General features: G+C 35.3%; 2 protein-coding genes across 2 annotated transcripts; both read left to right on the forward strand.

Annotated features, from left to right (window-relative positions):
• Positions 1-898: 898 nt before the first annotated feature.
• On the forward strand, positions 899-8,843 carry LOC108195617 (V-type proton ATPase subunit a3-like). Its single transcript, XM_017362602.2, has 18 exons — positions 899-1,118; positions 1,370-1,414; positions 1,676-1,798; positions 1,881-1,988; positions 2,361-2,477; positions 2,556-2,723; positions 3,384-3,521; positions 4,052-4,159; positions 4,322-4,429; positions 4,567-4,715; positions 5,034-5,187; positions 5,882-6,042; positions 6,125-6,331; positions 6,558-6,741; positions 6,842-6,925; positions 7,022-7,209; positions 7,386-7,445; positions 7,683-8,843. The coding sequence occupies exons 1-18, from the start codon at positions 981-983 to the stop codon at positions 7,885-7,887; spliced, it is 2,445 nt and encodes an 814-aa protein (XP_017218091.1). The 5' UTR covers positions 899-980; the 3' UTR covers positions 7,888-8,843.
• Positions 8,844-8,905: 62 nt separating this feature from the next.
• Positions 8,906-11,504, forward strand: LOC108196904 (purple acid phosphatase 2-like). Its single transcript, XM_017364389.2, has 8 exons — positions 8,906-9,123; positions 9,298-9,498; positions 9,712-9,823; positions 9,922-10,151; positions 10,241-10,373; positions 10,498-10,718; positions 10,847-10,968; positions 11,086-11,504. The coding sequence occupies exons 1-8, from the start codon at positions 8,944-8,946 to the stop codon at positions 11,264-11,266; spliced, it is 1,380 nt and encodes a 459-aa protein (XP_017219878.2). The 5' UTR covers positions 8,906-8,943; the 3' UTR covers positions 11,267-11,504.
• The last annotated feature ends 2,037 nt before the right edge of the window (positions 11,505-13,541 follow it).

Consider the following 13,541-nt stretch of genomic DNA (forward strand, 5'->3'; position numbering starts at 1 on the left):
GCTTTCTTTGGGCCTTTGCTTTCTTTTTCTTAAACTTGGGCCGGCCTCATGCTACGTTTAGTATCGGTTCCTTTGTTTAGTCAGCTATCACTCTTTCGGCTATTCTAATTTGAAACCGATTAATACCCTGCAAGGTCGGCTATCGATCCGATTTTTGAAATCTGATTAATCCTTATATATATCGCTTAATCGAAGTATATATGATAAATTATTAAAATTAAAATATTATATTACTTTAAATATGAATAATCATAGAATTTATGAATATAGTAAATATATTAGTTACTAAATACCTAATATAATAATAACTAATAATTAAATAATATTTTAATATTAAAATATATCCGATTTTCACTCCGATTAATCCCCGATTTCCGATTAATCCCTGAATCGGTAGCTTAACCGATTAGATCCGATTCCCGATTTCTGTAACACTGCTCAAAACTCAAATTACATGCACAAAGTTAAAACGATTAATATTTAGGAATGGAGGGAGTAACATAATAATAAAAATAATTATAATAATAATAATATTATTATTATTATATAAAATTTGTTAATCCTTTTATAAATTTATATCCGCCTAACATGTGTTAAGATCATCTATATTAGCAATGATATGTATACTATGGTCTTGACTAAATTTATTACACATAATTATGATATGTTCATTTAATTATTTGAGTTTAAGTCGAAAGAACATTCAAAGAATTGCATTAAAATATGTTCTTATAATTTTAGGTGTTCTTTAATTTTTAATGACAAAAATTATAGTGTATTTTCTAAAAATTATAGTATAAAAACATTTATAGTTGAATCGTGGTATATAATATGAAGAAGTAATTGAATTTAATTTGTAATAGGGGTACGTAGAAACATGTGCATAGTCTGTTACAAGTACAACTACTACGTCTAGTCCTACTCCGAATACATAGTGAGTGAGGTTCTGATGAGAAAATATTGGTTAGACTGATCGGAGTATGTCGGACAACGGTGGCTCGTCAATGGATCTGTTGCGTTCAGAAGCGATGCAGCTGAGTCAGCTCATCATCCCAATCGATTCCGCTCACTTGGCTATCACTTACCTCGGTCATCTCGGCCTCATTCAATTTAACGACGTAAAATCTCTCTCTCTCTCTCTCTCATTCTCTCTCTCCCTCTCTCTCTCTCTCTCTCCCCCCTCCCTCCTCTCTCTCTCTCTCTCTGCTTCATATTATCACACATGCAGGAACAACTAAAGCTCACATGTTCAACTAACTGTCTGAATTTTATAATTATATATATCTTCTGTTTAAACTATGCTAGTTTCACATCTTCACCTGCTTAGCTATAAAACCTTGTTTTTGATCATGTCATCTTAATTCTCTAGTTGAATGCCGGCAAGAGCCCGTTCCAGCGAACTTATGCTGCACAGGTATATTCTATTACTTCAATACTAGATGTTAAGGCTTTTATTTTCGAGTAATGTCAGAGCACCCAAAATTTCATCCCCAGCCATAACGGATATTAATTTGTGACACTTATGTGCATAAAAGGGACTCTTTATATTTACAAGAGAAAATTTAATAATTAGATCACAACTCAGATTTTAGGTACTCTAGTAGTGTATTTTTTTGTTCGTACTGTTGTCTGTATACTTTTTAGGAACGTTAATTACATTTGTGTTGTGTTGAAGATTAAACGATGTGGAGAGTTGGGACGCAAGTTAAGATATTTCAAGGTTCAGATGTTAGAAGCAGAAGTAGAAGCATCGGCAAGGTCTGGTACAAGATCCGACCTTAATGTTGATGATCTTGAGGTATATGTTGTAATTTATCACCGTGTAGTATATTTCTGTATCTTGTCTGCTAACCCTTGTCTGCTCTGGATATATATGCTAGGTAAAATTTGGACAACTTGAAGCCGAGATAACTGAAATTGTTGCAAATGGTGAAAAATTGCAACGCAATTACAATGAACTAGTTGAGTATAAGCTTGTTCTGCAGAAGGTACTTTTTTTTCTTCTTCTTTTCCTTGTTGCCCTTGTATCATTTAGAAAAAGAGTCTCTGTTTATTGATGTATAACTAGATTAAGCTTATAACTAATTAGGGTCTCATATGTGTTTAATGATAAAAAACAGATTACCTAATTTTAACATTCAGATAAGAATCACAGCAAGGAAACGAACCTTTAACCTTCCTTTTTTCTACTTAAAATACCATGCATTGCACACTCGCATTGCAGAGTAGCTAAATGATCTTCATTGATGATCCAGACTGCTTATTATCTGTTTTATCTGGTGGGGCTGTTAACTAGCTTAGTCGTGTATTATGACTGGTGGGCTTGGCTTTCCTAATAAATTGAGTTCTTTCCTTCTCAGGCTGGTGAGTTTTTTCATTCAGCCCTAAGCAAAGCTACAGCGCAGCAGAGAGAAGCAGGATCAAGCCATGGAGGTGAATCGTTGGAAGCACCTGAAGCACCTCTCTTGGAGGAGCAAGTATACTATTTTCACCCAGATTTATTTTATTGTTTCTTCCCTGTCTATTATCGTACAGTCAATTAATCACTTGAGCAGGAATTGCATTCTGATAAGCAAGTTAAGTTGGGGTTTCTCACGGGCCTTGTTCCTAAAGCAAAATCTATGGCATTTGAAAGAATCCTTTTTCGCGCTACCAGGGGTAATGTGCTTTTGAGGCTATCTTTTGTTGAGCAGCCCGTCGTAGATCCTGCATCAGGAGAGAAGGTTAATATAGTCATTAATTTAATTGAACTTATTAACTTTTAATAGTAGAGGAAATTGCAATGATCTGCTTCCTTTTTTTCACCATAAAACGATCTTTTTTTTTGTGGATGACATTTATTAGTCGATTTCATTCCTGGTTAGCTAAAATTTTATCAAGATCTCTTTATTTGATATAAAGAGGAATTCATTAATTCACAATCTAGTTATGCTCTTTCAACGGAAGTACAGTATTATACCTAATTGGAATAATCATTAATATCAATTAACAATTGAATGATGTGGTATCATTATGTATTATGATGCCTGGAATTAAAAATCAGCCATAAATTAGCAAAAACTAATGCAACTCAGCAGACACGTCATATTTTATGTGTCCTAAACTTGATTATAATTAGTATGGTTTAATATTTATGGATATCTGATGATTTTCCTTGTCAACAAAGTGCACTCATGTGACTGGCGCAAGTATGACCTTAAGGTATTCTTATATATCTTTTAGATAAGCAATGGGGAACTCTATGGTATTCAGCTGTAGTGACAAATTCTATATCAAGAAAAGTTGAAAATTCACTAAGCTTCATGAATGGGTGCATAGCAGAGTATAGTAAAACTTGCAATCTAGTAAAGTCTGATCCGTGCTATCTGTAAATTATTGTGCAGGTAATTAAAAACGTTTTTGCTGTTTTCTTCTCCGGAGAAAGAGCAAAAAGCAAGATTCTTAAAATATGTGATGCTTTTGGAGCAAACCGTTACCCTTTTAGCGAGGACATGGGCAAGCAAGCTCAAATGATGACTGAGGTACTTACCAGATTTAATCACTGTTTTCTCAATATTTTCTCCCACATGGTAGGTTTACATTGCTACAGATTTATTGTCCTCGTGATTTTGAGTCCTGATGCTTGTTTTGTTACTTTATACCCCTTTTCTCTTTAGCCTGCCTGCAAAATTTTCTGATGTACATAATATTGAGTTTGGAAAGTCTAAAAAGGAGTGGTTTATAGTAGACCTAAATCGAATAATACAGATATATTAAAATAGGTCATATTTAATGGTTGAACAGAACAATCTGAACCAAAAAAAGTTATTAGGCATTACTGTTAGAGTGTTGATACCTGCCTGTTTGACAGTTAAATTGCTACTTTTAGTAAGTTTTGTACCTTATTCCACCATTCACAGTGAACATTGTTGTCCTGCCCAGAAAGACCAGGTAGGACACTCCTTACATGAGTTGTATACCCTGCTATAGTCTTTTAGGGGTTTGGGCTAAGCCATTGCATCAGCTACTGAATTATTTGCCTTTCCTTGATGTTGATTCCTGCATATTTTAGGTCTCTGGAAGACTCTCAGAACTGAAGATCACTATTGCTGCTGGAATATCACAACGTAAAAATTTGTTACATGAAATTGGTCAACACTATGAACAGTGGAACCTAATGGTAAGTTATGATTCACAAACTGAGGTACTAGGTACTATCTTCAAAGTGTAACCTTTTCGTCCTTAAGAAGCACCAGTGTTGCCAAATTAGGTGCATTTTATGTTTCTATGCTTACCAATGTGTTTGATACCTGAACTATATTTCATTGGTGAAATCACAAAGGTAAGGAGGGAAAAATCCATTTACCACACATTGAACATGCTCAGCATTGATGTGACAAAGAAGTGTCTTGTGGCAGAAGGTTGGAGTCCAGTTTTTGCAACACAACAGGTAATTACTATTTCTCATATTCCTCTTCTTATATAAAAGGAAGAAGAATATATAGCTTTATTGTGCTTCAATATAATAAGTTCCACCCTATCTACAATCAAGTTTAAAACTGTTGTCTAATATGATCCAGTTTACAGATTCAGGATGCACTTCAGCGAGCAACAACAGATTCTGGCTCACAAGTTGGTGGAATTTTCCAGGTTCTACGAACGAAAGAGTCACCACCAACTTATTTTAGGACAAACAAATTTACTTCATCCTTTCAAGATATAGTTGATGCATATGGGTGAGTAGTTGATTACATTTCTGCGCACACTAGTTTGAGGAGATAGTAAGAATCATAATGAGAATTACTCTTTACTTTTGTTACCGCTTCTCAGTTGTTAAGTAATTTCATATTTACCTGTCTGTTTTACACACCACATTTGACAACTGAATTACTTTCAGCTGATATACATGTTGTTTTACTAGCTAAATATTGGAAAAGAGTGTTCGCATATATAGGCCTATTTCATGCATTTTCTTTCCCCATCATAATCTATTTCCACATTAATTTCTTTTTTCTGAAGTTATGTTGATATAGTGTGATTACCATATAATGCAGGGTGGCGAAGTATCAAGAAGCTAATCCGGGTGTATATACCATCATCACATTTCCATTTCTTTTTGCTGTCATGTTCGGTGATTGGGGACATGGAATATGCATCTTATTGGCAACTTTATTTCTTTTGATCATGGAAAGAAAATTTTCTAATAAGGTATTCAGACACGCCTTATTGAACTTGGTAGGATAGGCATATCATCAGTTCGTGGTCACTTTATGATCTACTTAATTGTAGTAAATGTCTGAGTTCTTTATAGTTCATACTGGTAAGATTATAAGAATCCATGGTCCAAGTGTTGGTCAATATTTTGATAAGTCTCTTCATAATGACCATCGTCTCATTGATGGTCCATAGATGCTGCACACCTGGGTCCATGGTAAATTTTACACCCTATGCTGAACTATTATGTCTGACCATCAACCCTGAATAGATACCTAAGTTTTGCGCTTTATGAATCTTTGGTTTTAGAGTTTACACAAGATAAGCTCGTTTATGGTAATTCTTCTGTATTATAAGCATTATTCGGTTTACAGAAGTAAACCCGTGTTCATCATATGGTACTGAAAACATCAAAACTGTAATTTATACTAATAGTGAAAGAATTTCAAGAAATAGCAGTGTCCACATGAACATAGCCGAACAACAGGTTCTTTGTTAACACGTCAATCTTATCTATAAGGCCACCCTTGTTCTTACTATCTCATCCGTGTGTGAACTATGTTAGAAAGGTGATATTGCCGATACAATTATTTCTGGCCAAAAATCTTTATAATGCTCCATTCCAGCAAGTCATTGAGATGTTCATCTTATTGTAATTGTGGTTACATTACGATGTTGGTGTACACAGAAACTTGGAGACATCATGGAAATGACGTTTGGAGGGCGCTATGTCATTCTGATGATGGCACTCTTCTCGATCTATACTGGTTTTATCTACAACGAGTTCTTCTCAAGGCCATTTGAATTATTTAGTCGTTCAGCATATGATTGTCGTGATCCTTCCTGCAGGTATACATAATGCACATCAAGCATATAATTATACAAGTAATTATTTGCATCACTCTCTCTATTATATATTACTTTTCTACAGAGATGCAACTTCTGTGGGATTGATTAAGGTACATGATACCTATCCATTTGGTGTGGATCCTGTATGGCATGGTACCCGCAGTGAGCTTCCGTTTCTTAACTCACTGAAGATGAAAATGTCCATCCTCCTCGGAGTAGCTCAAATGAATCTTGGAATAGTAATGAGCTTTTTCAATGCAAAATTTTTTAGGAATGGCATTAATATCTGGTAAGTTTCATATGTTAACATTATCATTCCTCAGAGAAATGGTTATTATTATAGTCTGAAATTTACGTAAGCTATATATGATACAGTAGATGGTCAAAATCAATTGAAATTTGTGTCTGCTTGTTTAACTTGCAATCTGTGTAAAGCCTTGGAGTGCATGCTTTTTCTCTTATAAGGTTATCTACATCTATATCACTTAATTACTGACACTTATTGCAATTACAAGGTGTCAGTTCGTTCCTCAGATAATATTTTTGAACAGTCTATTTGGCTATCTGTCCATTTTGATCATTATAAAGTGGATTACTGGTTCAAAGGCTGATTTATACCATGTAATGATATATATGTTCCTTGGTCCGACTGATGACCTTGATGAAAACCAGCTATTTATCGGGCAGAAAGCAATTCAGGTACTGTCATCTTCTTTCATGCTTTTTTTATCTGTGATGTTTGTAGCTAGTGAGCATGCATTATCTGAGACTTCCACTTGACTGATTTCATATATAACAGCTTCTGCTACTACTGCTGGCCTTTGTTTCTGTCCCATGGATGCTACTTCCAAAGCCTTTCCTATTAAAGTCGCAACACAATAATGTATGTCACTCCTATAGTTTTTGTCCCTTAACTTAAATGCTGTTTGTATAAAAGTCCATTATCCTATTCTGACATGTAAATTCTGTACCTGTTCAGAGGCAAGATGGTCAGTCCTACGTAACTCTCACCGATGAATCATTGCAGTCCGAGATAACTCATGATTCCCATGCTCAAGAGGAATTCGTGTTTAGTGAAGTTTTTGTACATCAACTCATACATACAATAGAGTTTGTGCTTGGAGCAGTTTCCAATACAGCTTCGTACCTTCGTTTGTGGGCCCTCAGGTACGCGACAAGAATTTACAGGGTCCAATATTCTAATCACAGTTGTATGCGAAAAAAACAACTGATACTACTGAGGCAGACTAAACACATAATTATATACAAAGATGATTTAAATTAGCTTAAACCCACACAATTTATCAGGGAAGATAAAATGATTCTTCTTTTAACTTTTGCAGCCTTGCCCATTCTGAACTGTCTAGTGTGTTCTATGAGAAGGTTCTTCTTCTGGCTTGGGGGTAAGTTGATTTGTTCCCCTTCCCTACAATGTTCACTATACCGCTACTGAAAAATCATTTGTACATCAATATTAGTACTAGGCTCAACGATTGTGTTTAACTTTACAAAAAAACTTCATTCCATATGTTAAATTGACCATCTGTTGGTAAAAGCATCTCTTGTTGTCAAATTTCCTTCTGCTATATTTTCTGGTTTGCTGAAGTCACTTGCTTAAAATTACCATTACCCTCCCACAGGTACAACAATCTCATCATTCGTATAGTTGGCATGTTTGTTTTCATTTGTGCTACTGTCGGGGTGTTGCTCGTTATGGAAACTCTAAGTGCTTTTCTTCATGCATTACGGCTCCACTGGGTGGAGTTCCAAAACAAGTTCTACGAGGGAGATGGTTACAAATTCAATCCTTTCTCATTTACATTAGTTGCTGATGAGGATGAATGACATGTTTGGGAATCTTTTGAACTTATAACAGCTGAGGGGAAAATGTTTGGAATTTTCTTAATTCTACATTTGAAGACGTTCAATTTGAGAGACCATTGTTCGCTCCTTTTCCATAAGTGAAGAAGATGGAGGTTTTGACAGTTTTTCAGTTTTCCTGATCTGTTAGATATAGATAGTTGTTTTTTGTTAGAACAAATAAGGCCCCTCTTTTAGAATGGGGTATGTATCACAACTTTTCTGAAAAAATATGTTAGGATCCTTAAGAAAAGATTCACATAACATAAGTTTCGTGTTTTAGGATATCAGAACTTAGTACACTTGATCAGATTGCTTCTCATTTGAGATACTAATCTTGTTTCTAACTCAAAATTATTTTTGCTAATCTGAACCAATCATACAGCACTCTAACCTTTTTTCTATCTTATGCTATGAATTCTTTTAGAACACATTATAAGGACTCAGGAGTGCTAAATTCTAGTGGAAGTCCGGAACTGTTGGTGAAAATATTCAGATAAAATGCATAATAGGACTCAGGGTCAGGGAGTGCAACATTTTAGTTGCAGACCGGAACTGTTGGTAAAAATATTCAGATAAAACGCTGACAGTATTGTGTAAGAACACTTGCGGATTTTAATCTGGTGTGACATATGAACTGGCATGGGAACTGTTGCTATTCCACAAAATCATTGCACCAGTCAAACCAAAGCCAGAATCATGCCATCACCTTATTTGAATCTAAACATAACTTATTTATGACAGAAGCACACCACAAGCCTGACCTCATCTGATATTAGATATAGCTAAAACAAAGGCTACATTGGAATAGATTTGTGGAATAGCATCAATATATTGGAATATCCATCATCAAGGTCCTAATTAAGGTGGAACTAAAATAAGGGTGTATTTAATTATCTAGACAAAAATTAAATGAGGAAGGCTCATTAGAAGTGTCATGTCATTCCATGTTTTGCAAACTACGTATGCTCCAAATTTATATTAAAATCTGAATTAGTATAAATATGCATGTGTAACCATAAAGATTGACAGAGGAAAGACATGGACTTTCCGAGGTTTATTTTTGTTATATCTGTTCTTACAGTAATGTTTCTGAGTTCAGGTAAAATTTGCAGTGGATCATTCACAAGTAGTTTTGTTAGGAAAGCTGAGAAAGGTGTCGATATGCCACTTGATAGCGACGTCTTCAACATACCTTTGGGCTATAATGCCCCTCAACAGGTACACCCTTATAAACTTCTGTTTCTGCCTTGCAGATTTTATCAGATTCATTGACTGCTATTTGAAAATGCATGCCCAGTTGGTTTAATACAGTTATTTCTGTAAAAATTAGTTGAGCTAATCTAGAAATAAGAAGATGTTGAACTTGATGTTTGTGAGTACTACTTCTGTAAGGTCCACATAACACAAGGAGATCACAAGGGGAAGGAAATGATTGTGTCATGGACTACGATGGATGAAGCAGGTTCGAATACAGTTCTTTATTGGAGTGAAGAAAACAAGAACAAGAACAAGGCTGAAGGCATAGTTATTACCTACAAATTCTATAATTATACTTCTGGATACATTCATCATTGCACCATCAAGAATTTGAAGGTCAGCCAGCATGGTACAAAGTAAAAAAAACATATATATTTTAGTATATTACAGTGTCTGGATATTTTATGCTCAGGACTTCTGGAAATGCTTTAAATTGTTTTTGACTAGCATCATTTCAGCCAATTCCAAGGATAAAAAACGTTGTAAATATTATTCTTTACAATATTAGCTTTACTTACTAAGCAATGTTATGAATCAATTATGTGACAGTTCAATACGAAATATTTCTATGAAGTTGGAATTGGACATACCACAAGAAGTTTCTGGTTTCTTACACCGCCTAAGGTTGGCCCTGATGTTCCCTACACATTTGGTCTCATAGGTATTGCTATTATATATGAAATGCTGCCCAAATTTTGGAAGCTGCATCTGCATTTGTCTTGTAATGTTATGAATTAGAACATGAATTTATGAATGCAGGAGATCTTGGACAGACCTATAACTCAAACTCTACGCTTGCACATTATGAAAATAATCCATTGAAAGGAAAGGCTGTGTTGTTTGTTGGAGATCTTTCCTACGCGGATGATTATCCATTTCATGACAATGAGAGGTGGGATACATGGGGAAGATTCACTGAGAGAAGTGCTGCTTATCAGCCTTGGATCTGGACTGCTGGGAATCATGAGATTGATTATGCTCCAGAAATTGTAATTCCCTAGTCTTGATTATATTAGAACCTTAAAGTGTGCCAGGAGATATTGGACTCATCTTACAGTGGTATGATGTTCTGCTGCAGGGAGAAACGAAGCCGTTTAAGCCTTATAAACACAGGTATCGAGTCCCTTCCAAGAAATCAAACAGCCATTACTGGTACTCCATCAAAAGAGCATCAGCACATATAATTGTCCTGTCATCCTATTCTGCCTACGGTTCGTTAGCACAATTAGTTTCTCTTCTATTTTCATTTTTGGAAATGACATGTACTTTTGCAGGTTACCTGAAACCAAAGTTAATAAGTTTCTGAATACATAACATACTCAAACTTAATTCTAGGCACCTATACTCCTCAATATTTGTGGCTTGAAAAGGAGCTGAAGAATGTCGACAGGAAGGAAACGCCATGGTTAATTGTTCTTATGCATGCTCCTATGTATAATAGCTACAATGCTCATTATATGGAAGGTGAAACCATGAGGGTTTTGTTTGAACCATGGTTTGTACATTACAAAGTTGATGTTGTTTTTGCCGGTCATGTTCATGCCTATGAACGCTCTGTAAGTACACTCTTCAAAAAAAAAAAATCAAATCTTTCATGCTTAAAAATAAATCTAGACAAGTAGTCACAAAGGAAAACAAAAATCTTTTACTACAAGTGTTATATTTGTTTGTGCACATGTAACAGGAAAGAGTATCGAACATTGCTTATAACGTCGTCAATGGATTATGTAGTCCTGTCAAAGATGATTCTGCTCCTGTTTACATAACCATTGGTGATGGAGGAAATATTGAGGGTCTGGCCACCAAGTAAGATTAGTATTTTCTGAATATAAGCAGATTACCAATCTGGTAAACGCTAATTATGATCCACATTATGCTATATTTTCACTAGAATCTAAATGAATCCAATTATTTTTGTCACAGCATGACACAACCACAACCGAAGTACTCAGCATTTCGGGAGGCCAGTTTTGGGCATGGAATATTTGACATCAAGAACAGGACACATGCTTACTTCAGTTGGCATCGGAATGAAGACGGATATGCTGTTACTGCTGATAGCTTATGGTTCTTGAACAGAATTTTTATGAATGATCATCTCTAATCAAACATGTAACAGCCTGCACCCAAAAAATGCAGAATATCTGCCAAATCAAAAGTAGTGCTTAGTTTTGAAGGTGCTTCAACACAGTTCTACAGTTAAGACCTACTTATCTTTTATTGTACTGTATCTGCTTTCTCTTAGGCAGTGCACATGATATATTAATAATGTAAATTATTTGAAAACTCAAGACAAAGAAATCTTAAATCTTCTACCATTGATCAAAATAAGGAAAAATCATCATGTTGAATGGCGCATTGTCATAAAATTTAGTTATATTTTTCTGATTTGGAAACTACTAGTTCTCAGTATAAAACTCTCTGGTATAATTTGATTATTTTTTCTTGTTTTCATGATTAAATAATTTAATTTCTTTTTTCCCAGTCATCGTGTACTAGGAACAAAAAGATACGGTGAAAAGTAACAGGCAGGGACCAGTAGAGCACTAAGCAATGCTAGTTGATGGTTAAGAATCTTTCATGGCGTAGACTTGTTGTAGTCCACTGATCAATGTAGTATGATGCCAAGGAATCTGCAAATTTTAATCGAATAAATAATAAGCAGCACTAGAATTTGTTAATTCTATGAAATATTTAGACTCACGATTCAAGCTCAATGCTTAGACAGTATGATTTGGAAGTGGTGGAGAAGTAAACTTTGTTATCCTTAGAAATCCAACTCAATGTTCCCGGGGCTAGTGGCTCGTAAAACACATGTATAATCATTACTAGATAGGTTTGGCGCGAAATGAGTAAAACCTCCTGAAAGGATCAACTGTTAACATGGTGGTATAAGGGGCTAAGAATGACAGGAGAGAAAAAATGTGATACATGGAGCAGCAAGTGGGATGTGGGCGGAAAATGACAGTACTGAAAGAATGTGATATTATGGTGCAGGCCTTTGCATTAGTGTGGGATATGGGGCGGAAAATGACACTAGTGAAACAATGTGATAAATGGAGCATGCTGTAATCCCTCTATCTTAAATGTTAGAGGGTGATCCCAGGGCACAGTGAGGAATCAAGTAAAGCAAATGGTGTATTCGAAAAAGAAGAAAAGATAAGAATGTAAAGGGGTAGGGGCCAAGGGATGGAGCAGCAATGGAAGGCTGAGAATGTTTGAATGCAATGCCTTGTTCTAGTCCAACACTGCTGGCCGCTGCTGTTGTTTTTCTCATTTCACATCCTGCTGCTTCATTGTGTCAACTTGGACCGCCCATCAAAATTCCACAGACTTGCCTAACTGTTAACAGAGCAACTGTTCCACAATTCGCTACATGGGTTACCTTTACTGGAGCTACATTATAATATGTTAAAATATAGCATAAGATCTATTCTGGACATTCCTCTAACACCTTAGGCTTTTAGATGAATTGGTTCTCGACATGGTATCAGAGCTCTGGTTTGGCGGAGATCCCAAGTTCGACACTCCATCACCCCCAATATTCTCACAATTTATATGGACACGAAGGTAATTGCCTCAAAGATTAGTGCCTGTGGATTCTCACAATTTAATATGGACACGAAAGTAATTGGCCCAAAAATTGGTGTCCGTGATCCACTCTTCAACCTAAAAATGGGATTTCGAAACAAAGGAGTGTTGAAATATAACATAAGATCCAGTGCCCTCTAACACCTTAAGGTTATCTTCTTCTTTTTTTTCCCGATTGTGAAATCAGTTCGAATGTTTTGAAAATCTACAAATCTACCCTATGCCTCCAAAAAATTACTTTCACAATATTAGTCACTTATGAAAAACACATTTCCATAATAATTATCTGTATATCATTTTACCAATTAGAGAAAATATATATCATTATAGTCAATTTCTTTTTTCATATTCATAACCCTTAATACTAATCTCGCTTTGTACCTCTTACTGCCATCAGGCTTTTGTTCTATGCACCTGCTTATTTTGTAAAGCCTTCTTTTCTCTTAGTAATTCTGTTAAAGACCAGGTATTATTCTTTTCTAGAAATTCATATCTTTTTTCATAACCGATTTCAACTGAACTGAATTAACCACCTGATTGCCTCTAAATAACTTTAAGGCTCTCCATCTTCGATTATTAACATATAATATGCTGAAGGTGAAAATCTTTGTAGTGGATTCATAGTTCTACTAGATCTTCTTACCTTGGTCGTTAAGGTAACTATAACATCCTATCAACTCCCACCATTTCCTACAAGATCTTCCTATACAATATCATCAAGTATTTCTTTCTCTTTTTTCAGGTTGTTCCTTTGTAAATTCAGATTCAACCACAAGCTTATCCTTGGA

The sequence above is a fragment of the Daucus carota genome, chromosome 1 (genome assembly GCF_001625215.2).
Source record: "Daucus carota subsp. sativus chromosome 1, DH1 v3.0, whole genome shotgun sequence".
NCBI lineage: Eukaryota > Viridiplantae > Streptophyta > Magnoliopsida > Apiales > Apiaceae > Daucus > Daucus carota.

Bases quoted from the DNA above. Each gene is read 5' to 3' on its own strand.
- LOC108195617 (XM_017362602.2), top strand. From the start codon at position 981: ATGTCGGACAACGGTGGCTCGTCAATGGATCTGTTGCGTTCAGAAGCG. The intron at 4,716-5,033 runs GTGAGTAGTTGA...CATATAATGCAG, and splicing joins GATATAGTTGATGCATATGG to GGTGGCGAAGTATCAAGAAG. The intron at 6,926-7,021 runs GTATGTCACTCC...GTACCTGTTCAG, and splicing joins TAAAGTCGCAACACAATAAT to AGGCAAGATGGTCAGTCCTA.
- LOC108196904 (XM_017364389.2), top strand. From the start codon at position 8,944: ATGGACTTTCCGAGGTTTATTTTTGTTATATCTGTTCTTACAGTAATG. The intron at 10,152-10,240 runs GTAATTCCCTAG...GTTCTGCTGCAG, and splicing joins TTGATTATGCTCCAGAAATT to GGAGAAACGAAGCCGTTTAA. The intron at 10,374-10,497 runs GTTCGTTAGCAC...ACTTAATTCTAG, and splicing joins GTCATCCTATTCTGCCTACG to GCACCTATACTCCTCAATAT.